This window comes from Somniosus microcephalus, chromosome 6 (genome assembly GCF_052327205.1).
Source record: "Somniosus microcephalus isolate GS21.2 chromosome 6, FLI_Smic_1.0, whole genome shotgun sequence".
In the NCBI taxonomy this organism is placed as follows: domain Eukaryota; kingdom Metazoa; phylum Chordata; class Chondrichthyes; order Squaliformes; family Somniosidae; genus Somniosus; species Somniosus microcephalus.
This window is the reverse complement of record NC_140992.1, coordinates 178470614-178496679: the sequence shown is the minus strand read 5'-3', so window position 1 is coordinate 178496679 and position 26066 is coordinate 178470614. Positions and strand designations below refer to the sequence as shown.

General features: G+C 46.4%; 1 protein-coding gene across 1 annotated transcript in view; it reads right to left on the bottom strand.

The window, feature by feature from the left end:
* vac14 (vac14 homolog (S. cerevisiae)) overlaps positions 1-26066 on the bottom strand; it is a 398888-nt gene that overhangs the window by 357762 nt on the left and 15060 nt on the right. The window contains exons 3-8 of the mRNA XM_085992023.1: positions 25017-25079; positions 20318-20425; positions 19552-19661; positions 17354-17460; positions 13010-13144; positions 11145-11294 (exon numbers count right to left, since the gene is read on the bottom strand). Of these exons, the coding sequence (XP_085848149.1) occupies positions 11145-11294; positions 13010-13144; positions 17354-17460; positions 19552-19661; positions 20318-20425; positions 25017-25079 (673 nt within the window). The remainder of the gene's footprint in view (positions 1-11144; positions 11295-13009; positions 13145-17353; positions 17461-19551; positions 19662-20317; positions 20426-25016; positions 25080-26066) is intronic.

Below are 26066 nucleotides of genomic sequence, written 5' to 3'. Positions count from 1 at the left end.
AGTCACGCCTTGTGCTGTCTATATCATAAGAACATAAGAAATAGGAGGAGTAGGCCATCCGGCCCTTCGAGCCTGCTCCGCCATTCAATAAGATCATGGCTGATCTGCCTCATCTCCACTTTCCTGCACTACCCCATATCCATTGATTCCCTTAATATCCAAACATCTATCGATCTCTGTCTTGAATATACTCAACAACTGAGTATTCACAGCCCTCTGAGGTAGAGAATTCCAAAGATTCACAACCAGTGTTCCCTGTAATTTTTTTTTGGGGGGGGGGGGGGGGGGGGGGGGGAGGAAGGTGGTGGATGCACAGACCCTTTAAGGGGCCCATTCAAAATACCACGCATGTGCATTTTTCCTATTTAAAAGCCGGTGAGCCAACTGCGCAACCGCGCAGCTTAAAGGGAACAATGTTCACAACCCTCTGCGTGAAGAAATTTCTCATCTCAGTCCTCAATGGCTGACCCCTTATTCTGAGACTGTGACCCCTGGTTCTAGACTCCCCAGCCAGGGGAAACACCCTCCCTGCATCTACCCTGTCAAGCCCCTTAAGAATTTGATATATTTCAATGAGATCACCTCTCATTCTTCTAAATTCTAGGGAACATAGGCCTAGCCTCCTCAATCCCTCCTCATAGGACAACCCCCCCCACCCCCATCCCAGGAATCAGTCTGGTCAACCTTTGTTGCACTCCCTCGAAGGCAAGTATATCCTTCCTTAGGCAAGGAGACCAAAACTGTACACAATACTCCAGGTGTGGTCTCACCAGGGCCCTGTATAATTGCAGTAAGACATCTTTACTCTTATACTCAAATCCTCTTGTAATAAAGGCCAACATACCATTTGCTTTCCTAATTGCTTGCTGTACCAGCATGTTAACTTTCAGTGATTTGTGTACAAGAACACCCAGGTCCCTCTAAATACCAACATTTCCCAAACTCTCACCATTTAAAAAATATTCTGCTTTTCTATTTTTCCTACCAAAGTGGATAACTTCACATTTCTCCACATCATATTCCATCTGCTATGCTCTTACCCACTCAATTAACCTGTCTATATCCCTTTTCAACAACAACTTGTATTTATATAGCACCTTTAACGTAGTAAAACGTCCCAAGGCGCTGCACAGGAGTATTTTAAGACAAAAATTTTGACACCGATCCACATAAGGATAAATTAGGGCAGGTGACCAAAAGCTTGGTCAAAAAGGTAGGTTTTAAGGAGCGTCTTAAAGGAGGAAAGAGAGGTAGCAGGGCGGACAGGTTTAGGCAGGGAAGTCCAGACCTTAGGGCCTAGGCAACAGAAGGCACGGCCACCAAAGGTTGAGCGATTATAATCAGGTTTGCTCAAGAGGGCAGAATTAGAGGAGCGCAGATATCTCAGCATCTTTATGTCCTCCTCACAGCTTACTTTCCCACCTAGCTTTGTATCGTCAGCAAACTTGGATACATTACACTCCGTCCCCCCCATCTAAGTCATTGCAAAAGATTGTACAGGAAACTTTGGTTTATCCGGAGGTTAACTGTCCGGAATGCTCGATCCACCGGCAAAATTCAGGAGTCGGTTCAGTAAGTTTTTATTCTTTTCGTTGCTTTTTTTCCCCACCAGTCAGGCTCTCCAAGGTCTAGCTAAAGCTGTTGCTTAGCTACAGAGACGCTTGCTAGCTACGGCCGACTGTTTAGAAGCTGTTGGGTTTGTTGCTAGATACGGAGCTCAAAGCTCCATATGTTTTAACATTAGCGCTGGTTTGTCCGGCAGTTTTGATGGGACGGCAACAGCTCGGTCCCGTCGGTGTCAGATATCACAAAGTTTCCTGTAAATAGCTTAGGCCCAAGCACTGATCCTTGCGGTACCCCACTAGTTACAGCCTGCCAACCTTAAAATGGCCTGTTCATGCCTACTCTGTTTTCTGTCCGTTAACCAATCCTCAATCCACGCTAATATATTATCCCCAACCCCATGAGCCCTAATTTTACGTAATAACCTCTTGTGACACTTTACCAAATTTTATTTTAAATTCAAATACACTGCATCTACTGGTTCACTCTTATCTACCCCTCTAGTTACACCCTTAAAAAACAGATTTTCAAACATGATTTCCCTTTCATAAATCCGTGTTGACTCTGCCCAATCATATTATGATTTTCTAAGTGCCCTATTACCACATCCCCAATAATAGATTTTAGCATTTTCCCTACTACTGATGTCAGGCTAACTGGCCTGCAGTTCCCCATTTTCGCTCTCCCTCCTTTCTTGAATAGCAGGGTTAACATTTGCTACCTTCCAATCCACAGGGACCGTTCTGGAATCAAGGGAATTCTGGAAGATCAAAACATCCACTATCTCTGTCGCAACCTCTTAAAACCCTAGGATGTAGGCCATAATTTCTTGTCTAATACTAATATCTTTAAGTTCCTGAAAAAATTAGGAGTAGGTCCTCATGAAGTTGTTCCACAATACAGTCGTTCACTCCAGGTGCAGTCTATATCAGAACAGGCCCTCCTGAAGTAGTTCTATAATCATCAGCCACTCTTGGCACATTTACAGGTTGGGTTGAGGTTGCTTTTCCACATCTCAGACCCACTGCGAAGATGGACACGTCCATGTTTTAAAGTCACAAACTACAATTATCTTCACACTCCTGTGCAGTCCTATACGAGAAGAGGGCAAAGGTCTGGCCTGGGCAGTGCCACACACCTTACAGCCACTTCTAATATGAACTGTTTCAACAGTGGATGATCACAACTAGGCCTGTGTGTTTCCACAAGCTGCATGTGTTAGGAGTCCCTGTGGATCCAGGGTGTCTGGGGAGGGATGTGGGGAAACATTATTAAATTGATCAATCCTTCCTAAAACCCGGGTAGAATTCTTTAAATATTTTTGATGAATTTCACAGGGTCCTCTTGAATCAGGGACGCCACACAACAAATTCAGCCCGTCAAAGACATAGTTATTGTAATCCTTCAGGGGAGCGCCATGGGCTTTGAAATACTTTCAATCTCTTCACCGTACAGAATTTTTTAATTTTTTTTTTTTTTTTTTACATAAAAAGAACTGCCCAAGGGAATGATGTCAAAATATCCCTGTCTGCTGACGACACACTGCTGTATGTAACCAACCCAACCAAACTCACTCCCGAGCATCTTTAAAGCATCAAAGAAATTGGGTGATACTCTGGCTGCAAACTCAATGACACTAAACCAGAAGGCACGTCCCTCACACAGGATGTCCCCAAACTAAGAGGGGAATCCCACACCCCTTTGCACGTTCAGGAGCTGGCTTCAGCTACCTTGCTACACACATCACACTGAAACTCGCCACTCCCCCTCCCCAACTTTAACAGCATGTAGTCCAGTCTAACAAGGTGCAACGGCCCACACCCATCACCCTGGAGTACAGTCAAAAGAAAGAACTTGCATTTTATATCGTGCCTTTCACGACCTCAGATCATCCCAAAGCGATTTACAGACAGACAATGAAGTACTTTCTGAAGTTTAGTCACTGTTGGACACAGCAAGGTCCCACAAACAACAAAGTGATAATGACCAGATCATCTGTTATAGTGATGTCAGTGGAGGGGTAAAGATTGGCCAGGACACCAGGAGAACTCTCGTGTTCTTCTTCAAAATAGTGCAGTGGGATCTTTTACATCCACCTGAGGGGGCAGACGGGGCCTCGATTTAACGTCTCATCCTAAAGACGGCACCTCTGACAGTGCAGCACTCACTCAGTACTGCACTGGAGTGTAAGAATCCATGTGCTGTTCGTGCAGCTGGTGATTCCAATTCATCCACAGAGTCCTGCCTCAGTTCTTCCTCTAATGTAAACCAGTTTCAGTGAAACACTCAAGGCTAGCCTCGGCACCAACAGGAGTCACGGGCTGTGGACAGTGCAAGCTTCTGACTGTCAGAACGGTCTCTACTGTAAATGTTACCAGTCAGTGCGGCCACAACGTGAAGACCACCAGTGGCAAGGCTGGGTCTGAAACACATCTGTCTCAAAAATACCGCAACCCAAAACTCTAAATCTGATCATTGTTTACTGAACTAACCCTCTGCAGCTCAACAAAAGTGCGATCTAACCAAGGTCCTATACAAGTTTAACATGAAGGAAGGCGTTGTCGATAGTGCTATCAAGCGGCACTTACTCACCAATAACCTGCTCAGTTTGGGTTCCGCCAGGACCACTCTGCTCCAGACCTCATTGCAGCCTAGGTCCAAACATGGACAAAAGAGCTAAATTCCAGCGGTGAGGTGAGAGTGACTGCCCTTGACATCAAGGCAGCATTTAACCGAGTAGGGCATCAAGGAGCCCTAGTAAAACTGAAGTCAATGGGAATCAGGGGGAAAACTCTCCACTGGCTGGAGTTATACCTAGCACAAAGGAAGATGGTTGTGGTGGTTGAAGGCCAATCATCACAGCCCTAGGACATCGCTGCAGGAGTTTCTCAGGGCAGTGTCCTACGCCCAACCATCTTAAGCTGCTTCATCAATGACCTTCTCTCCATCATAAGGTCAGAAGTGGGGATGTTCACTGATGATTGCACTGTGTTCAGTGCCATTCACAACTCCTCAGAAAATGAAGCAGTCCATATCCGCATGCAGCAAGACCTGGACAACATTCAGGCTTGGGCTGATAAGTGGCAATAACATTCGCACCAAACAAGTGCCAGGCAATAACCATCTCCAACAAGAGAGTCTAACCACTGCCCCTTGACATTCAACGGCATTACCATCGCTGAATCCCCCATCATCAACAACCTGGGGGGTCACCATTGACCAGAAACTTAACTGGACCAGCTACATAAATAATGTGGCTACAAGAGCAGGTCAGAGGCTGGGTATTCTGCAGCAAGTGTCTCACCTCCCGACTCCCCAAAGCCTTTCCACTATCTAGAAGGCACAAGTCAGGAGTGTGATGGAATACTCTCCACTTGCCTGGATGAGTGCAGCTTTAACAACACTCAAGAAGCTCGACACCATCCAGGACAAAGCAGCCCACTTGATCGCCACCCCATCCATCACCTTAAACATTCACTCCCTCCACCACCGGCGTACTGTGGCTGCAGTGTGTACCATCTACAAGATGCACTGCAGCAACTCGCCAAGGCTTCCTTGGGAGCACCTCCCAAACCCGTGACCTCTACCACCGAGAAGGACAAGGGCAGCAGGTGCATGGGAACACCACCACCTCCAAGTTCCCCTCCAAATCACACACCATCCTGACTATCGCCGTTCCTTCATCGTCGCTGAGTCAAAATCCTGGAACTCCCTCCCTAACAGCACTGTGGGAGTACCTTCACCACACGGACTGCAGCGGTTCAAGGCGGCGGCTCACCATTCTGAAGGGCAATTAGGGATGGGCAATAAATGCTGGCCTTGCCAGCGACGCCCACATCTCAGGAACGAATAAAAGAAACTTCCCTCCTTTTCAATTCTATTCCTCTAGAAGTGAACCCCAGTGCTTACATAGAATTAACAGCACAGAAACAGGCCATTCGGCCAACAGGTCAATGCTGGTGTTTATGCTTCACATGCACCTCCTCCCACTTTATTTACTTCATCTCACCCTACCAGCATACTGTTCTATTCCTTTCTCCCTCGTGTACTAATCTAGCTTCCCCTTAAATGTATCTATGCTATTCGCCACAACCACTCCATGTGATAGCGAGCTTCATATTATCACCATTCTTTGAGCAAAGAAGTTTCTCCTCAATTCCTTATTGGATTTATTAGTAACTAGCCGCTAGTTTTGGACACTGCCTAGGCAGCGGAGGGCACGGCCACCAATGGTTGAGCGATTATAATCAGGGATACTCAACAGGGCAGAATTTGAGGAGCGCAGATATCTCGGGGGGTTGTGGGGCTGGAGGAGATTACAGAGATAGGGAGAGGTGAGGCCATGGAGGGATTTGAAAACAAGGATGAGAATTTTGAAATTGAGGCGTTGCTTAACCAGGAGCCAATGCAGGTCAGCGAGCACAGGGGTGATGGGTGCAAGTTAGGATACAGGCAGCCGAGTTTTGGATCACCTCAAGTTTATGTAGGGTAGAATGTGGGAGGCCAGCAAGAGTGGAATAGTCAAGTCTAGAGGTAACAAAAGCATGGATGAGGGTTTCAGCAGATGAGTTGAGGCGGGACGGAGACGGGCAATGTTACAAAAGTGGAAATAGGCAGTCTTCATAATTCCACGGATATGTGGTCAGAAGCTCATTTCAGGGTCAAATACGACACCAAGGTTGCGAACAGTGTGGTTCAGCCTCAGACAGATGTTAGGGAGAGGGATGGAGTCAGTGGCTCGGGAACGGAGTTTGTGTCGGGGACCGAAGACAATGGCATCAGTCTTCCCAATATTTAATTGGAGAAAATTTCTGCTCATCCAGAACTGGATGTCGGACAAGCAGTCTGACAATTTAGAGACCATGGAGAGGTCGAGAGAGGTGGTGGTGAGGTAGAGCTGGGCGTCATCAGCGCACATGTGGAAACTGACACTGTGTTTTCGGATGATGTCGCCAAGGGGCAACATGTAGATGAGAAATAGGAGGGGGCCAAGGATAGATCCTTGGGGGACACCAGAGGTAACGATGCGGGAGTGGGAAGAGGAGCCGTTGTAGGTGATTTTCTGGCTACGATTAGATAGATAAGAACACCCAACTGCTCCCCGTTCCGAGACCAGCTAAACTCAGCACGGAGCAGGCATCAAACCCAGAATCTTCTGGTCTGCTTGGCTCAGTGCTACACCAGCTGCTCGGCACAGTGGCTACTGGCTTTGCTATTACATGGATACATGTAATGAATACATTTCACACATTGTGCACATCTGCTGTGGATGGAACCCTCTCCCAGGCTACAGAACTGAAACGCGAGACAAGGGATGAGATACAAGCACGCGAGGAAGTACCTTTAATATAAGTACAGCTTTATTTACATTCACTCAATCAGGAACAGGTTAATAATTTTCTCGCGCATAGTCAGGGAGATCAATGCTGCAAATGGAATCCTGTCACCAAGTGTCAGCATCAAGCAGACAGCAGAGCTCCCTCCCTCCGCACTCTCCCACTACTAGACCCGACCAGTGGCGTCCCCCTACTGTACAGATACGACACTTCCATTTCCCACACGGACCAACTTTAGAGCCTCCAAGTGAGACTATAACGTGCCAGCTTAAGGGGTGTTTCTGTGCTACAGGACATTCTCCACGAGCTAAACATTGCCCCAGACACGAGCCTCATTATTATAGCTGGGAGAAAGTGGTATCCATGGCCATCAGTCTGGACTGGGCATCAACCCAGGTCCCAGCTATCAACTCCCCAGATATTAAATATTTAAACCACCGATTCTCACACAGTTCACCCCCTCCACCCAATGAGTTTCTGTGAGCAAGAGAGAAAGGAAAACAGTGAGTGCACGAGAGGGAGGGACCGCGCGTGCAAGAAAGAGAATATGCAAGAAAGCACAGGAGCGCACGTGCACGAGAGAGAAGAACTTGCTTTTATTGGTTTTGAGCCCTTTAAGCCGACTTGACTTTTAAATTTTGTTGCAGACCGACCAAGGTGGGTGACGTGTTATTCATGCCTGCTCCAGGGAAGTCATCATTTAGCATCTTAACTATTAATTCATCCTCCCTTTCAACCCCTTAAGGGATCTCAATTATTCTGGAAATAGCAAGCATACACTTCAGTCATCACTGGGTAATGAGGGCTAGCTAGCAAAAACAAGAACACTTTCTTTAACAATAATGTACGTCAACTTCACAATCAACCTGGGTACCACACATCAGGAGAATGAAAAACGAGAAGTTGAGGTATGTAGTTAATAAATCTTTATCATTTCCCACCATTTATCTAGACTATGTAAAAAAAACACTGCCGATAACCCAAATCAAGTATTCGTTTCAAGGTTCACAGGTGAGCCTATAGTGCCACCTACTGGATGCAAGACTCTACTACGGCAATTTCCAATTTACATGTAACCACATAATCCACTGTGACCAGATCAAATTCAACAACTTGCACTTAAATAACACCTTTAACATAGAAAAACAGCCCAAGGCGCTTCACAGAAGGGTACTCAGAAATAAATGGACATGGAACCAAAGGTGGAGATATTAGGGGGGGTTGCCCAAAAGCGTGGTCGAAGAGGTAGATTTTAAGGACAGTCTTAAAAGGAGGAGGAGGTGGCGGTGGAGGGGCTTAGTCAGGGAATTGCAGAGTGTAGGGTCTGGGTGGTGAAAAGCATGGCCACCTTACTTGTTCGATGGACTCCACTATCTCAGGTAAATACTGAAAAAGCTCTTCGATTTGCAGAAACTGAAAATCCAAAACCAGTCTCTCGACTTTCAGACGTGGCCCTTCAAGGGGATCCGAGAGAGCTGGGCAAGCTTATCCATTTCCTAGCAGTCATCTGATCTTTGTGCTTTTCAGTATTTGATAACTTAGTGTTATTTCTATTGCTGTACACCAATAAAAAAATTCTGCATTGATAGCACCGTTTCAAACCGCTCATCCTTGTGTTGAAATCCCCCACGATCTCGCCCCTCCCCATCTCGGTAACCTCCTCCAGCACGACAACACCCCCCCCAACCCCAGAAAACTCTCCATTCAGCTGCCCCCTTGTGCATTTCCCCCTTGCACTTCAGCTACCTAGGCCCCACACTCCTCCCCTAAATCCCTCCCCTCCCACACCACCGTTAAGACCCACCTCTCTGAACAACCTCTCCGCTATCTGCCCTAACGTGCATCTTTTATACCCAAGGACTTACTGTTTTAGACACCTCTGCCCTTTCACTGCATTTATGCTTAACTCCTCTCCCATAGGATTGCGGTATTTCACTCCAGCTGCCTTGCTAATGCTATATTAGAGCATGTTTCTTTGTGCTCAAGGTAAAAATGGTCAGCTCAGAGTCAGAAATTTTCCAGGACTGAGGGTTAAGCCTAGTGAAGGAAAAAAGAGCTACAGGTGCAATCTGTATAGAATACAGGAATCCCGCCCCAACCGCGGTTTTGCCATACGCGGATTTCAAGTATACACTGTTTCCTCTCTGCGACAATTTTGTCAACCGCGGCAGTGAATTTTGCGTATACGAGGTTTTTAATTTAGGATTAAGGTAAATAACATGATTTTATTGCTTTTATATTCTTTTTTAGTGTGTTATTTGAACATTTATACTGTATTTGCAAACCGCAGTTTTACTAACCACGGGGGTTTCCAGGGACGTATCCCCCGCAGTTGGGGGGGGGTTTACTGTATACCAAACACACGTCACAACCTAACCCATGGGTAAGGGAATCGCCCAAGGTGGTACTGGGCCATACAGATCTCAAGGAGCCAGGTTCCATCTTTGGTCTGTGTCAACTTATTTGATCTCAGCAGGTGCAGCAGTTGGGCACGAGGGAAGGAGAAACAGACAACACCAAGGTTCCTGATCAGTATCCATGATCCCTGCAGGATAGTCCACGTGTGCAAGGGTGAGGACCAGATCAGCCTCATGCCTTCCACAGTCAAAGAGCCTGCCAACAGTCTGAAAATAGCCACGTGAGGGGGGCACTGGAGGAGGGCTGGTGCCAGTGGAGCCGTAGCCAGCAAGGAACTAGTGCTTCCAGTGAAGAACAGAAGAAAATTGAAGCGAGAAAAGAAAGCAGAATGGAAAATGAATGTTAAGTACGCAACATTCACTGGTACACTACTGTCTAATATAATAGAATTATACAGCACAGGAGGCCGCCATTCGGCCCATCGTGCCTGTACCAGCTCTTTGAGAGCGCTATCCAATTAGTCCCACTCACCTGCTCTTTCCCCATAGCCCTGCAAATTTTTCCTTTTCAAGTGTTTATCCAATTCCCTTTTGAAAGTTACTGTTGAATCTGCTTTCACCACCCTTTCAGGAAATGCATTTCAGATCACAACAACTCACTGTGTAAAATTTCTGCTCCTCTCCCCTCTGGTTCTTTTGCCAATTACCTTAAATCTGTATCCTCTGGTTACCATTCCTCTTGCCAGCAGAAACAGTGTCTCCACATCTACTCTATATAAAAAAGCACTTCAGTTTTGAACACCTCTATTAAATCTCTCCTTAACCTTCTCTGCTCTAAAGAGAACAATGCCAGTTTCTCTAGTCTCTCCACATAACTGAAGTTCCTCAGCACTGGCACTTTGCATACAGTGAATTACATTGAAGTGCAGCCACTTATGTTGGCAAATGTGGCAACCCATTCACACACAAAGCAAGGGCACACAAAGAGAACGGAGATAAATGATTGGTTAATGTTATTTTTGCTAGTGACGGTTAAGGGATGAGCATTGGCCAGGCCACCAGGACAGATCCCTGGTCTTCAGAAAGTGCCAGGGGATCGTCCGCCTGCATCACCAGAACAGGCAGACACCGGGCCTCAGTTTAATATCTCATCCAAAGGAGAAAAATGGCATCAAAATGAAATGATGCTGATTAGCATAGACCGAAAGGGTCAAGGACAAAACAGGATCTGGCAGGAGCAGGGACACAATTCACAGGAAATCTCCCAGCACAAGGTGAAGCTCAGGGAGAGGAGACAGTATCTGGCCCTAATTAAATGGACAACGCATCAGCAATGAGGAATCTTCATATATGCGATAGAGTACAAGAGTTCCGCAGATAAATGGAGAGAGATCAAGACTAAACTGAAATTTAAAAGCAAGGCATGTGATACAAGTAGGGCTAACAGTACGAATTGTGTGTTCAAGCCCTGGAGTGATGCTTGAACCCACAACCTTCTGAATCAGAGGCGAGAGCGTTACCACTGAGCCAACCCGAGACCAACAAGAAATGGCCCCTGCGCCAGTTCGCCGGCAGCCCCTGGTGGAAAGCGCACGTGCGTGATGATTGGTTGATGACAGTCTCCCACTGGGCTGTGATGCACCTCATGGTAGCATGGTCATCCCACATTCACTGTCTCGATTCATAGAGGGGAGATGGCTGCCACAGCAAGATACAAGAGACTGGCAGCACTAGAGAAAGCACACGTCGACACACTATCATCAGCTGGCAGGGGCGGAGGTTGGAATTGTTGCCAAATGCATTTCAGACTCGAGTCCGGCTGAACTCTCATTCCAGTATGTACCAGTTTCTATATAAAGCACATTATCGGTACGCAGCGATTACTTACGGTCGGAGGAGTTCTTGCCGCTCGAGCAGGACTCATCGCCGGTGGCGTCCAGCTGCTGCAGCGTTATCTGTCGGATATGGTCACCGTCATCCTCGGGCAAGATCAGCTTCATCAGGGTCTGGTTACACACGTTCGCTACCTCTTTAATACCTGGACTTTGGGTTAAGGAGCTGGCACACCAAGAGCTGTAAATAAAGCAGGACAGGGATCTACAGCAAACAATACAACAGAGGACCGAGAGCAATCTGCCGTCCCTGATACAACACAGGCCCAAGAGCCACAGTTCCAGTTAACCTTCTGACCAAGATGTTGCTGGCAGGGATCTTGTCAAGAGCAGCACCACTGACAGCCAGGGGAAGTTGGATGAAGTTTCTCTTGTTGGAGAAGGTCACTGCCTGGCACTCATGTGGTAGGAATGTTATCTGCCACTTGTCTACCCAAACCTGAATGTTGTCCAAGTACACAGCCCTGGGCTGTTTCTTTATCAGAACTGTGAGTTGAGCTGAACACTGTAGAATTGTCAGCAAACAGCCCCACTCATGACTGAGAGAGAAACGGTCGCTGATGAAGCAGCTGAAGATGGTTGGGCTGTGGATGCTACCTTGAGGAACTTCTTCAGTGATGTCTGGGTATTGCAATGATTAACTTCCAACAACCACAACCATCCTTCTGTGCATCTCAGCATTCAAGGCAGGGGCAGACACTGCAGACTCCCTCCATTACCATTTTGCTATCTCCCCCAGCTCGATATGGTTAGTATATTTCGGCAAAGCTACAGGGCTGGAGCATTATAGCAGATAAAAAAAACCTCAGGACCACTTTCCACAAGATAAACTACATTTACACCACAACAGTTAACACGGTTTGCTTCACTCACCTCAGTTTAATTGGCATCAAATTAATCATCAACTTTTAAGCCTCAGCAACCACAATAATTAGAGTTTGAAAACGGACACAATATAGTAGATGTTGGAACAAAGTTACTGCTAATATTTAGCTGCACAAGAGTCTGCAAGGCACACACCTGCTAAGACCTTGCTTCACCTGTTCATTTTACTGCAACTGAATGTGTCAGCCTCCGCTCTGCCACACAGTACCCATAACCCAAGGTTTCTGTTCCTCCACCCCACCCCCAACCCATACCCGACTCAGGCTATCGTTTCCAAGTGCTTCACCATCTTGTTCAGTTGCCTCGCGCAAGGTCTCCCCCCCAAACCCCCTCCCAGAAATGCTAAGCGCCCAACAATGCCAAAGGCCGACAAGCAAGGTCCTTGCAACTTAACTCTGCTCCACACGAGGAGATGCCCGACCTTCCAGACAGCACCAGCCAATGACGAAGGGGCCAAGAGCAGCATCAGCACAGGAAGGACTGTTGGTCTGTACCTAGTGCCACCATACCTCATGCCTAACACCACATGCTGTGCATAACTACACGACCAAGTGCACGCACAGTGATGTCACCACGGCGTGCAGCGCACAATTACGTGACCAAGTGCACACACAATTGGGAGATAGACTGAGGGAGGAAGGGATAATGGAGCAAAAGGCTCATGATTCTTAGTGTGTCAGCAGGAGGTAAAGGTGACTATATGACAATGTAAATGAGACAGAAGGAACTGCTTTTAAGGCAGTGAGAATTGTCCATGGGGGAATGGCATCAGATTTAGGGATTGTCTGACAAATACCACAATTGGTTTCTCTTTTTTGACCTGGTCTCCAAAGAGTAAAAGAATGTGTCTGCAGAAAGTCCCAAAAGTAGTACTACGGTAAAAACTGCACACTGTGCCTTCTCAATGAGTCTGTAACAGCCAAGGCTTGCAGTAGATAACCTGCACATTTAGTAGTTTGGCTGGTGAAAAGGATACTCTTCTTCCTGTCATCGTAGGAGAGGCAGGGTAGGACGGCCGTCAGGATTCCTGAAGAATAGGGCAGCATCACACGGCCCGCTAACTGGATGAACTCCCTCATCCACGTCATCGCAGTCAGCTGAATCAAATCATCTGTGGGAAGCAAAAAAACAAACAGGAGAGGCAGTGTGACCATGACTCATAGGCACTCTGACTCAACGAGAGACACAACAACCCGTGCAACTGAAAGCGGACATCTGCAGGACTTAGAAAGAGCACTGTGCAAAGTTTTGAGACTGAGAGAGTGTGTGCTTTTCCGATCTGGGTGAAAGTCAGTGCTGAGGAATGGAATACCCCACAATTCAGGAATAGCAGCAGTGTTGAGCACTCTCATGTCAGTTCGAGTAAAACTCCCTGTACTTGGCCAGCACTCAGAAGAGCACCAATTAACTGGCGATTTGAGCTTGGCTATTGGCGGATTAAAGGCCCAATGTTCCCAATTATTACATAAATGGGGTTTGAGGTCAACACTTCGATTCAAAATTCAAGTCAGAAGAACAGTATCCTTTATTTTCATTTCCTAAACCAGCCAAAACAAACTACAAGTCAGACTAAATTTGCATCAAAGTGTGAATAGTTTTATACACAGATTCAATGCCACAAGAAACTGGGCTGAGGCTACCCAACTCATTTCACATATACCCTTACAGCCAGTAGAGAGGGAAGACTTTCCTCCCAGAGATTGAGTAGAATGGGCCTAGAATGTTCCGGAGTTTAGAAGAATGAGAGGTGATCTCATTAAAACATATAGTATTCGGAGGGGGATTGACAAGGTAGATGCTGAGAGGTTGTTTCCCATGGCTGGAGTGTCTATAACTAGAGGTCATTGTCTCAGGATAAGTGGTCGGCCTTTTAAGACAGTGATGAGGAGGAAATTCTTCACTCAGGGTTGTGAATCTTTGGAATTCTCTGCCCCAAAGGGCTGAATCGTTGAGTATATTCAAAGCTGAGATCGATAGATTTCTGGACTCATGGGGAATCAAGGGAGATGGGGGGTCAGGTGGGAAAGTGGAGTTGAAGTCGAAGATCAACCACGATCTTATTGAATGGTGGAGCAGGCTCAAGGGGGCCCTATGGCCTACTCCAACTCCTAATTCCTGTGTTATCAGTCAGGGCTGGATTAAAACTCAGGCCTCGAGGTGAAAGAACACTGTGTTTAATCCATTGCACCATTTAGCTCTACAGTCATTTCCATATTACACTGTCTACATTAATTTAGCACAAAATGCCATTATAAGAACCTACTGTTACCTTAACAGAAATATAACACTTACAATTTTTCTTAATCTTTTGAGTTAAAATTTTAGTACAGGTAGACTACCCTTTATCCGGACTTCCGAAAACCGAAACCCTCTAAAAACCGAAGGTTTTTTCGGTCAGCGTAAGTCCAGCGTAAGTCGTGCGCACGACCCCCCGCGGACCCCCGCCGGCCCCAACCCCCGCCGGCCCCCCCCCCCCGGCCCCGACCCCCGCCGACTTACGCTGAGCGTCAGCGTAAGTCGTGCGCACGACACCCCGCCGACTCCCCCCGGCCCCGACCCCAAGTTGGCGGGGGGGGGGGGGTCGGCGCCGGCGGGGAGGGGTCGGGGCCAGCGGAGGTCCGCGGGGGGGGGTCGGGGCCGGCGGGGGGGTCGGGGCCGGCGGGGGGCAGCCGGCGGGGGTCGGCGCCGGCGGGGGGGTCGGCAGGGGGTCGTGCACACGACTCCCCCGCGCGGACCCCTGCCGACCCACCTTCCGAAATCCGAAATTCTCCGAAAACCGAAACACGGCTGGTCCCGAGGTTTTCGGATAAAGGATAGTCTACCTGTAGTAGGTTTTTGTGCAGCATTGCGATTACTGAACAGCCAGAGACACGAGAAAGGGATATTATTCCGAATTCAACTGCAGTCTTAACCCAAGACCCTATTTAGGCAACAATTGGGAACTCAGAATGATGAGAATGTGGAACTCGCTACCACAGGGAGTGGTTGAGGCGAATCGAATAGATGCATTTAAGGGGAAGCTAGATAAGCACATGAAGGAGAAGGGAATAGAAGGATATGTTGTTAGGGTTAGATGAAGTAAGGTGGGAGGAGGCTCATGTGGAGCAGAAACCAAATGGCCTGTTTCTGTTCTCTAAGTTCTATGTAACTCAGTTTGAGCCTCCAATCACCAGCTAAAAACTTGAGAATTTTCTACTTTAAATAGGTCTCATTCCAATTGCACCTTTCATTTCCACAGAGGCGGCAGTGGTGGGGGAGAAAGGGAGAGAGGATAGCTTAGGCTCTGGGACCAATCTATGGGAAATGCAGTACAACCATGCTGTGGATTGGCAGCTGCACAATCCATTTCACCCACCATAAAATTAATACCTGCGGGCGATGCGTTGGTGCAAGAGTTCATACCAGAAATCCCGCACACCAAATTCTTCATCCCAGCCACATCACATGCCTTCGGGATTAGGAGGAAAGAAAAAAAAAACGACCTGGACCCTCCACCCCTGCTGCTCTCAGATAGCTGGGAGCAGTACACGTGGAGACCAAGCAAGAGGTTGCCCACTCAGTAGTGCGGTGGTTAGGTTACTGGACTAGTGATCCAGAAGCTTCGACTAATAATTCAGAGAACAGGGGTTCAAATTTCACCACGACAGTTTGAGAGTTTAAATTCAGTTTCATAAATCTGGAAATAAAAAGCTGGCATCAGTAAAAGTGACCATGAAATGATTGTCGTAAAAACCCAAATGGTTTAGGGAAGGAAACCTGCCATCCTTACCCGGTCTGGTCTGTGTGTGATTCGAGTCCCATGCCATTAACAGCCCTCTGAAGTGGCCTAGCGAGCCGTTCAGCTGTACCATCTTCTCAGGGCAACTAGGGATGGGGAATAAATGTAGGCCTTGCCAGCAACGAATAAAAGAAAATTCTCTTGGGAAATAAAATGGGGAGGACAGTATAGTGTCCACATAGCCTCCGAGGTGTAGAGACAAGAAATGACCGTCGTGGAGCCCTCCCATCAAGGGCTAAATGTATAAATCCAGTAGCTTTAATCATGTTATTGAGCACCAATTCAAGTACTGAGCCAGATATGCAGCACAACAACTGGAAGAAAAAGTTCAATGAATAAAAATGCTCTCCTGCCTGTGCAGCATCTGATGAAAGCTCATTGACTGCATGCATAGTGGCAAATAGTGCAGTCTAGCTCAAATATAGCCCTTCATTTTCACCCCTTTCCTGAAGCAGTTGATCTCTTGCTGGGGCAGGCTCCATCAGAGCCAATCGCTCAACTAAATAGCCATTCCTTTATTCGCACGATAGCCTGCACTGTGAACACCTGCAAGCTTATCAACTGCAGGAGGCATCACAGCCAAATTCACTCCTGTCCATACCCAAACATCCAACGCAGGTAACCTGGGACAATTTCCCCTGCCTAACCCAGGCCAAATGAAGGGCCCAGACTGAGGTTACCCAGCAGAGCAGAGTGAAGATCAGACCTGGATCCTTCCTGTATGCATTGGGTCAAACATATACAAACCCAAAACTGCACCTATAGGCAAATCGCACCTTTACTGTACATCTATGAGCTTATGGAATTATAATGGTTTCTATCCGAAGGCTAGTAGCCTTTTAGTTTTTTTTAATTATTTTTATGAACTACAGTAACTAATAAGGAATGTTAGCTCTGGAGAATGGAATGCTTTGCATGTCAGATACCCAGTGTCAGCAACAAGCACTCCCAGGTCCAATACAACACAGTTTGACATGGAGTAAAGCTCCTTTTAAATAGACCCAACAATATGCCTCAGCCCCACCCTCAGAAGAGCACTTCCTACTGCACCAATGTGACATTTCTCCCCACATTTCCTATGGCCTATTGGTGTGAGACTGAGAGGTTGTACTAAATTAAAGGTCATATGGACTAAGGTTTTGCTCACTTGGAACTGTGCTGGCACTAACCAAAATCATTTCACATTGGACCCTTGGAGCCGGTACAGAGATGAGAATGGATTTGGTCCCAAGTCCCAGAATGAAAGGCAAGTGTCCATCCAGTCCACGTAACATGCTCTTGCTTTACTGTGGTAATATCTGTTTGAGGTTTCCTCTGAATATACCAGGGCTCATGATAGAAAGAATAGGAGGGAAGCAGCTGTATCATATGGATAGGAGATGGGGAAAGGGGGTGAGGGGAGGAGGGGAAAAGGGGGGGGGGGGGAGGAGGGGAGGAGGAGGAGGGGAGGAGGAGAAAGGGGGGGGGAGGGGAAAGCGGGGAAGGGGGGAGGAGAAAGCGGGGAGGAGAAGAAAAGGGAACAGAGGAGGAAGGGAGACTCACCAGAGGCCTGGCAGTGGATGACCAAGATGTTGGCCATTTCAGCAAACTTGACACTTGAAGGGTTTTTCTTGATCTCTTTCAGAAACTCAACGAGGACAGTCTCGCACCTGGAAGTAAGTTAAGAATAAGTTATCCGGATGGAACTTGCTGAATAAGCTGCAGCAAGAAAGTGGTAAATACAAAACCATCTCACCCTGAGCTCCCAATGACAGAGCTGCTCAAGATAGCAAACAACCCAGCCGTACAGATCAGGAAGGCCCGAAGAACAATCGGCAGCCTTTGCTGAGTTAGCTGATGGCAGCCAGGCAGGTATAGAGATACAACCACTGCCTTTTCAGTGACCCCGATCAGAAAGGAATAAATGTCCAGGAACCCTTCTTGGAAGTGCTCAGTTGGGAAGCAGGATTGAGTTTACAGGGTTAGGCTCCAATGTATCCAGTGGTCAACCTGATTGCTGGCAAATAAACAATGGCAACTTGGGTAAGGCACCAAAGGGCTGCCAATTCACCAACAAAAGGCAACACCTTCAACGGGAGGAGGGAAGAAGGTTTCACGGGTGGGGGGGGGGGGTGGAAAGAGGAGAAAGGTAATCTTGCTCTTAATTCAGGAGTAAGAAACACGTTCAGCCCACTTGCATGAACTCCTTATGAAATGTTCACGAATTGATGTCGACAAGTCGAGTACCAGTCATTTTGATTCTAGCATATCTTTTAGTGAATTAAGAGGGTGGTTTATTCACTGTCCAGCCAAGGCTGGGGAATTGAGCGACTTCTCCAATCTAGTTGCTCACTGGTTGACTGTGAAAGCGAACAGTATATAAATTATGAGGACACTTTCTCACACTTAGAAATTTAACCTCTGCACACAAATAGGGACCAACATGATCTCTCGCCCATGACCTCCAATAGCTGCTTCTTCAGGTTATGTAAAAAATCAGCCTGCAAAATGGTGACACTGCCTTGAGCTGTGGTCATGGTGTCTGTAGCTAGAACATGACAGATTTCTGCAGCAATTTCACTACTTGAACAATGCTGTACACAACCCATAACTGGCTCCCAAGAACCTAGCTCTTGGCTGCATCAACCTCAATGGACTGCATATGGGCAAGCTCTATCCAGCAGGCTTGGTTAAGTAGCCATCCACAGCTGAAATGTTTCCTATAAGCAAGGCTGCCTATCTCAATTATCTGCTGCTTCAACCCTTTAACCAGAGCAACTGGTGCTTTGCCTGTACAAGAAACTTGCCTTACTTTGTCTCCACCTAGACGGCAACCAGTGAATCAGCGGAGCGACACAACCTAGCCCGACTGGGCAGGATGCCACAATCTAAAGGAAGTCCTCCCAATTCTTTTTGCAGCCTGCCAGGCGACAGTGAAGGGAACCCCCAGAAAGCTTTGACTGGTAGATATACCCACCAGATCCAACAGTGCATCATTGATCATCCTTGCCCTATGTGCAAGCTGGACCTTCAGGTGTAAGTTAACTCAAACACTGTGATCATCAAATAAGTAAGTATGCTGAGTTAGCACTCTGACCAAGGCTTCCAGTTGAAACACGGAGGATCTACTTGGAATAGAAATTCCTCCTCAATTTCTGCCTCTTTCATCACTCCCCCATTACTGAAAAAAAAAGAGGCATTCTTGTCCTGGGCAAAAAAAAAAACCAACAGCCTTAGGCAAAACCAAATCTGTTTAGGATGCCAACTGCTACCTACATTAGGATCAAGGCTAAAGCTCTGAAAGTGGACCCACCCGAGCCAAAAACCATGGCTGGTACCAATTTTTACAAAGGCGGTCATGGTCACATGCCAACAGAGCATCACCGCCTAAGGGCATCAAGCTGAACAAGACCTTAACAGACTATCCTGAAAGAGGCTCTTTAACCCATGTGCTGCTGTACTTGGATGAATTCTGGCTTTGGTTGACCACTACTGGAGTCAGTCACTTCTGACTACAACTCAACATCAGAATAGACTTGGATCAACTGCATTTCAGAATGTGCAGTAACTGCTTCAGATAGTGCTGGGGGGATATCGGCACCACACCTTGATGCGGATGCTGAGCATCTGACAGGAGTGTGTTCCAAGGACCACTAACATCCCACACCTGGATGAATACAAAATTCACAAAGCTTAAGAGAATGGCTCATCTATGGCACCTTGCTCACAATGTGCACCGACTGCAAATCACGCACACTTACATTTTACGGATCTCTTTACTGTTGTCTCCGAGGATCTGAAAGAGCCCATCCAGGATTTCTGGCAGGTAGTCAAGCAGGTTGATGTCGGGAACACATTCCAATACCAGAATCTGCATAGAACGCCAAGACAGAAAATAGTACGAGAGCAAGCAATGCTCAGAGTAGCCCCACCTCAGCCCCGAAAGGTGGTCTGGCAGCTCATTCAGAAATCAACCCAAACACAAGAAACTGACCTGAACGTATCAGTGAACTTTAAAGTGTGGAAAAATCTGCGCAGAGATTAGATTACAAGCAAGTTCCCTTACGTGTATAGACCTGGTCACCAACGTTCCCCCTAAGGTGCCCGCACCAATCAGGAGGTCCCGCGCAGACCGCACACCAGCCGCTGCCAGTGGAAGATATCGCGCATGTGCAGCCGCAGAAAATTTGAAGGGACCTCACACGAGAAGGAAATTAGAGGGAACATTGCTGGTCACTAATGTGAATACAGGAACTTGCTGCGTAGCGAGACAAAAATGCTTAAGAGTGGTAGTGAGGACATAGATCCCATTGGGTAGCTCTTGCAGAGGACACGGCTGTAAATAATACATTGACGAAACCTCAGCCAGAATTTGGAGCCCAAATTGGTGATGCCGGCATGGCAGCAGAAATGTTACTTGCCTTCCAATTAGTTTTAAAATGCCCGAGCCACTGATTCAATCTGCTGCTGATTAGCGTAAAGCTCAACTCCTTTCACCGAAGACCAGGAATGTGTTTTGGAACTCACCCAGGAGATGATGAATTGCCTTGCATACTGATTGTTGGAATAAATTCGCTCTCTCAAGAGAGGGACAAAGGCCACAAGGTCAAACTTGGAACTTTCTGTGACAATGTCCTGCGAGATGAGAAATTACACCAGCATTAAATCATCCATCCTGGACAAAAGTGTTATTGGCTCGGCAGTTGCAACATTAAACATTTCATACATACAGTGCAACGTAAAACAACTTCACACAATTCGGTGCAATAGGAATCACTATGTACATTTACTAACTCAGAAACATATCATGATCAAAAACTGCATGTGTTGGTCAGAATATCCGGAGTGAAACTTCTGTTGGGAGAGTCTTGCCTGAAATTGGCTGAGTGCTCGTGAGGAGGAATTAAACATAACATAAGAAATAGGAGCAGGAATAGGTCACTTGGCCCCTCGAACCTGCTCCGCCATTCAAGAAGATCATGGCTGATCTTGGGCTCAAAGCCACTTCCCTGCCCGCTCCCCATAACCCTGCACTCCCTTATCTTGCTAAAATCTGTCTATCTCCACCTTAAATGTATTTAATGACCCAGCCTCCACGGCTCTCTGGGGCAGAGAATTCCACAGATTTACAACCCTCAAAGAAATTCCTCCTCATCTCAGTTCTAAAAGGGCGACCCTTTATTCTAAAACAGTGCCCCCGCATTTTAGATTTCCCCACGAGGGGAAACATCCTCTCTGCGTCTACCTTGTTGAGCCCCCTCAGTATCTTATATGTTTCAATAAGATCACCTCTCATTCTTCTAAATTCCAATGAATATAGGCCCAACCTGCTCAATCTTTCTTCATAAGTCAACCCCCTCATCTCAGGAATAACCGAATGAATTGTCTCTGAACTGCCTCCAATGCAAGTATATCCTTCCTTAAATAAGGAGACTAAAACTGTACGCAGTACTCAAGGTGTGGTCTCACCAATACCCTGTACAGTTGTAGCAGGACTTCCCTGCTTTTATACTCCAACCCCCTTGCAATAAAGGCCAACATTCCATTTGCCTTTTTGATTACTTGCTGTACCTGCATGCTAACTTTTTGTGCTTCATGCACAAGGACCCCCAGGTCCCTCTGAACTGTAGCATTTTATAATCTCTCTCCATTTAAATAATAATTTGCTTTTTTATTTTTCCTGCCAAAGTGGATAACCTCGCACTTTCCCACATTATACTCCATCTGCCAAGTGTTTCCCAACTCACTTAGCCTGTCTATATCCCTTTGCAGATTCTTGGAGTCCTCTGCACAACTTGCTTTCCCACCTAAATAACAACAGAAAATGCTGGAAAAACTCAGCAAGTCAGGCAACATCCGTGGAGAGAAATTTGAGTTGACGTTTCGGGTTTGACCCTTCTTCAAAACTGGAGAGAAAAGGAACTAGATCGAAGGCAGGGCTGCGATCGGACAAAAGAATAAAAGAACCAAAAGAAGTAAAAGAGATTAGAAGCTAGACGAGATGGTAATAGGCTGTGATTAGGTGTAAAGTGTACTGGCAGGGCAAAAGATAGCTGCCAGGTGTGAGAGAGAAACAAAAGGAAAGGGGGGGGGGGGGGGGGGAAAGGAAAGGAGTGGAAAAATATAAGTGAAAATGAAATAGGGCCATCTTTGTATCATCCGCAAACTTGGCTACATTACACCTGGTCCCTTCATCCAAGTCATTAATGTAGATTGTAAATAGTTGAGGCCCCAGCACCGATCCCTGTGACACCCAACTAGTTACCGTTTGCCAACTGGAAAATGACCCTTTTATCCTGACTCTCTGCTTTCTGTTAGTTAGCCAATTCTCTATCCATGCTAAAATATTATCCCCAACTCCGTGAGCTCTTATCTTGTGCAGTGAGACTGGGTTTGAAACACTTAGCACCTGTACTATAGATAGGCTTGGCCCATATTTCATACATATTTTTGGATAAGACATTAAACTGAGGCCCCGTATGTCCTCGCAGATAGACGTGAAAGATCCGATGGCACTATTTCAAAGAGCAGGAGAGTTCTCCCCGGTGTCCTGGCCAATATTTGTCTCTCAATCACCATCATTAAAACAGATTATCTGGTCATTACCACATAGGTTTGTGGAACTTTGCTGTGTGCAAATTGGAGTTTCCTACATTACAACAGTGACGACACATTAAAAAGTACTTAATTGGCTGTAAAACACTTTGGGACGTCCCGAGGTCATAAAAGGTACTATACAAATGTAAGTCTTTCTTTTTTCTATCGTATAGCTGGCAAACTAACATTGCTCCTTACATGCTGAAAGCAGAAGCCAAAAAAATGTCAACTCTCCTCTTGCAAACATTCGCTCAACTCTAGCCTCAAATGTGTCTCAACAGAACAATGGTGGCAGGGAAGCAATTTAATTGTGCCCTGCATGTTTCAGTGGATAAACTACAAAAAACATGAGCACCAGCCTTGTGGACGGCTAAACCCTCCAGCACAGTTGTGTACACTTGCACCTTATTGGTGTTTGAATTAGGGCCACGGTATTTTCAAATTTTGCTTTCTAATTTCCATTGTTCTTCAGGGGTAGACCTTCTTCCAGCCACTTGTCTATAGCTCCAATCACACTTGGATAAGGTGCAATCTCAAGTGATTGACCAAGAAATGTTGCGGCTCATTGCTTCCCTTTTTGGAGCACCAGCAGCTTATTTCTTAAACTCAAAGTGCCACCTCCTGCAGGGCTGGGATGGCCGAGATTCTTTTCTGGGAGCATGCGTCAGGGCAGTTAAATCTCTTGATGAAACAGGATGACTTAGCATTTCAAACTCTTACACCAAGAAGTTGGAATGCCCACCTCAAATATCCTTGTGGCACTTCGGCAGGCCCAGAAAGGGTTGGATTTCTTCCCAACTTTGTGCGCCAAGTGTGTTATTCACTTTACTAGCGCTGGCTATAATGAGCACGGGGACAGCAAGTCATGGCCTGGCACATCACTACATTAGCAACAAAACAGCCAGTGGCAGTGCGCCAGATTACAACTCAGCTCAAGGCAACGTCCCTGCAATTTCCTATTCGTTACTCTATTTCATGCCAGTACAAACTGCAGCCACACAAGAAGTCATTTTGCTACCTGAAAGAGACTGCCCACCTCCAGGGCTTAATGAGCAACACAGCACATTACTGACTGTGCACTGCAAGACAAGCAAGCAACAGGCCATAGTCCCTATATCGGCAAGTAAGACTGCAAATGCAGATGGAATTAGATGCTTCACTGCCCATACCTGAGGTAGCACCATACTCCTGTCTCAAATGCTTTGAGCAGTCTAAATTCAGGTCCTGGTGGACGTAGGCCCACAGCGCAGAAATTCTTCCAATTCAGTACTGATCATAATCTCTGAGCGACCAATTGATGGACATTGAGTCAACGTGGTACAGCAGAGAATATTCTTTGGAGGTGCAGCTGAGGCACAGTGATACCCACACAAAATACAGACCAACCTCTTCCTGTTTCTAAAGGTAGGTGCTGAAACACATTTCTGCCCTTGGCCTCTGGTCACAAACCCCACTGTCTTCCATGAAGCAACAGGGAGCTGAAGCCAAGGTGGTAACTTTTTTTTTAAACTTACAATTTTAATATACCACAGGATCATTGCCTGCACAGATACTGGGGTCTTTTCCTTAGGGTTGAGCCTCGTGCATCAACGCTGTTCATTCAGAGACTCCTCTCCCTCCAATTTCCCCAGTCACTGAGCACCTCCTTCCTGCAGCAGTGCCCAAACCATAAACTGTTGCTCAAGTGTAGTGGTCAGTGCCCAGGGAAACAAGCCTGTCCAGTGCCATGAATGACACATTCTTGTATTCAAAAAGGTACAAGAAATAAAGAACGGCATTTCATAACACACCTTTCATGGTCTCAGGACAATCCAAAGTGCTTTGCAGCCAATGAACTACGTTTGAAATGCAGTCACCATTGTTATGTTGGCGAACACAGCAGCTAATGTGTGCCCCCCAAACAGCAGTGAGATGAATGACCAGCTAATCTGTTTTGGTGATGTTGGTTGAGGGACGAATGTTGACCCAGGACAACTCCCTAATCTTCTTCAAAAAAGTACCATGGGACCATGTACTTCCATCAATAGTTAATAGTTTCTATAATATCTTACTCCTAAAAGGGTATTGCCCAAATTGCTCTTCCCCTCTCACCCCTCATTTGGATTTGAAGGCTGGGCAGGTGTAGACACAATAATAAAATGACGGGAAGAAAACACACCTTCAGCCTTCCTCTTGTGTAATGTCACAGCTGGACTTCTCCAGAAGTGAAAAGTGTTGAGAACACACAGCGAAGGAGTAGGATTTCGAGTGAATCATGTGCTCCATTTTAAATGGATCTCGGATATGAAAAGCAAAGTGAGCCCGGTACACTGAACACTTCAATGGATCCCCTTGTGTTACAAGCAGGACGTCCATATGGATTTCAGGATGAATGCATTACTTGATACGGTACAAAGTCATAAGACCAGAGGTCCCATGCTTGATTGTTGGTCTGTAATGCTAACAATTCAATCTCAAGCAAGACAGCTGTCGACTTGGGCAAAGTGGGGAGGAATTATTTTTATATATAAAAGTCAATCCAGGTTGTTGTTCAGTGACACCTTCTGGAAAGTGTCCATTCACAATCCCACACTCCATTCACAATCCAACGCACCACAACATCTGTCCAGCAGAGAATGGAGATGCTTACCTTTAATAACCGGTCCAGCAATTCAGAGCCACTTTTGACATTGGGATCTGGATCTGCAGCCAACTGTATAAAACAGAGACACATTACTCAGAGCAAACACTTGTCAGGGGTATCATTTTACTTCCAGCATGAATATCCCAAAGCAGTAAGGTACAGAAATTAAATGACCCTGATAATTCCAGGGATGAGAGGGCTTAGTTAGGAGGACAGCCTAGAGAAACTGGGGCTTTCTTCATTAGAACAAAAAAGGATAACGAAACATCTGATGGATGTGTTCAAATTTGATTGGTGAGACAATAACTAGAGGGCATAACTGATCCCAAAAGAACGAGAGAGGTTAGGATTTATTTCATTTATTTTTTAAATGCAGAGGACTGGTAAAACATGCTCAACTGAAATAGTGGTGGAAGTAGAATCCATAAGAGCTTTTAAAATGGATGAGGATAAATATTTGAAGAAGAAAACTTTAAGAGGATATGGGGAAAGGTCAGGTGAATTGGACTACATGGAGGGAGCTCTGTGAATGGATGGAGAGCTCCACCTAGCTTTCTGACTGGTCCCTGCTAACCATGTGATATGATCAGTCACATGGCTCAAATGGGCCAATCAGAATCTGAATTACAATCCCACTCAAACACAGAAGGCAGCTCCTACAGTTCTGCACCAAGTGAAAGTTTAACTAAGTTGAAGTACCTGTAAACATTTTCCAAGTCAAGTTCCAACTGAAGTTTTAAATAAATTGAAAGACCGGGCCTGCTCAAGCCCTGAGGCCCTCAACATGTCTGGGACTCGGTGAACAAGCCCAATCGGGGGCACCATCTGCTAAGGCCTAATCAGTTCCACATTTTTCTTTTACATCTAATTCCATCTGCAAGAGATCCACTTGTGCTATTAAAAATACAAAGCTCATTGATTTCCTCCATGGAGGTACAATCAATATTGGGTTAGTGAAACAGTGCCAAGGACCAAATGAAGCTGAATGGGAAACCGTGGCTTTCACCTGTGGTCCCATCAGCCAGTCTCAGAGTGATGATGATGGGAGACAAGGGC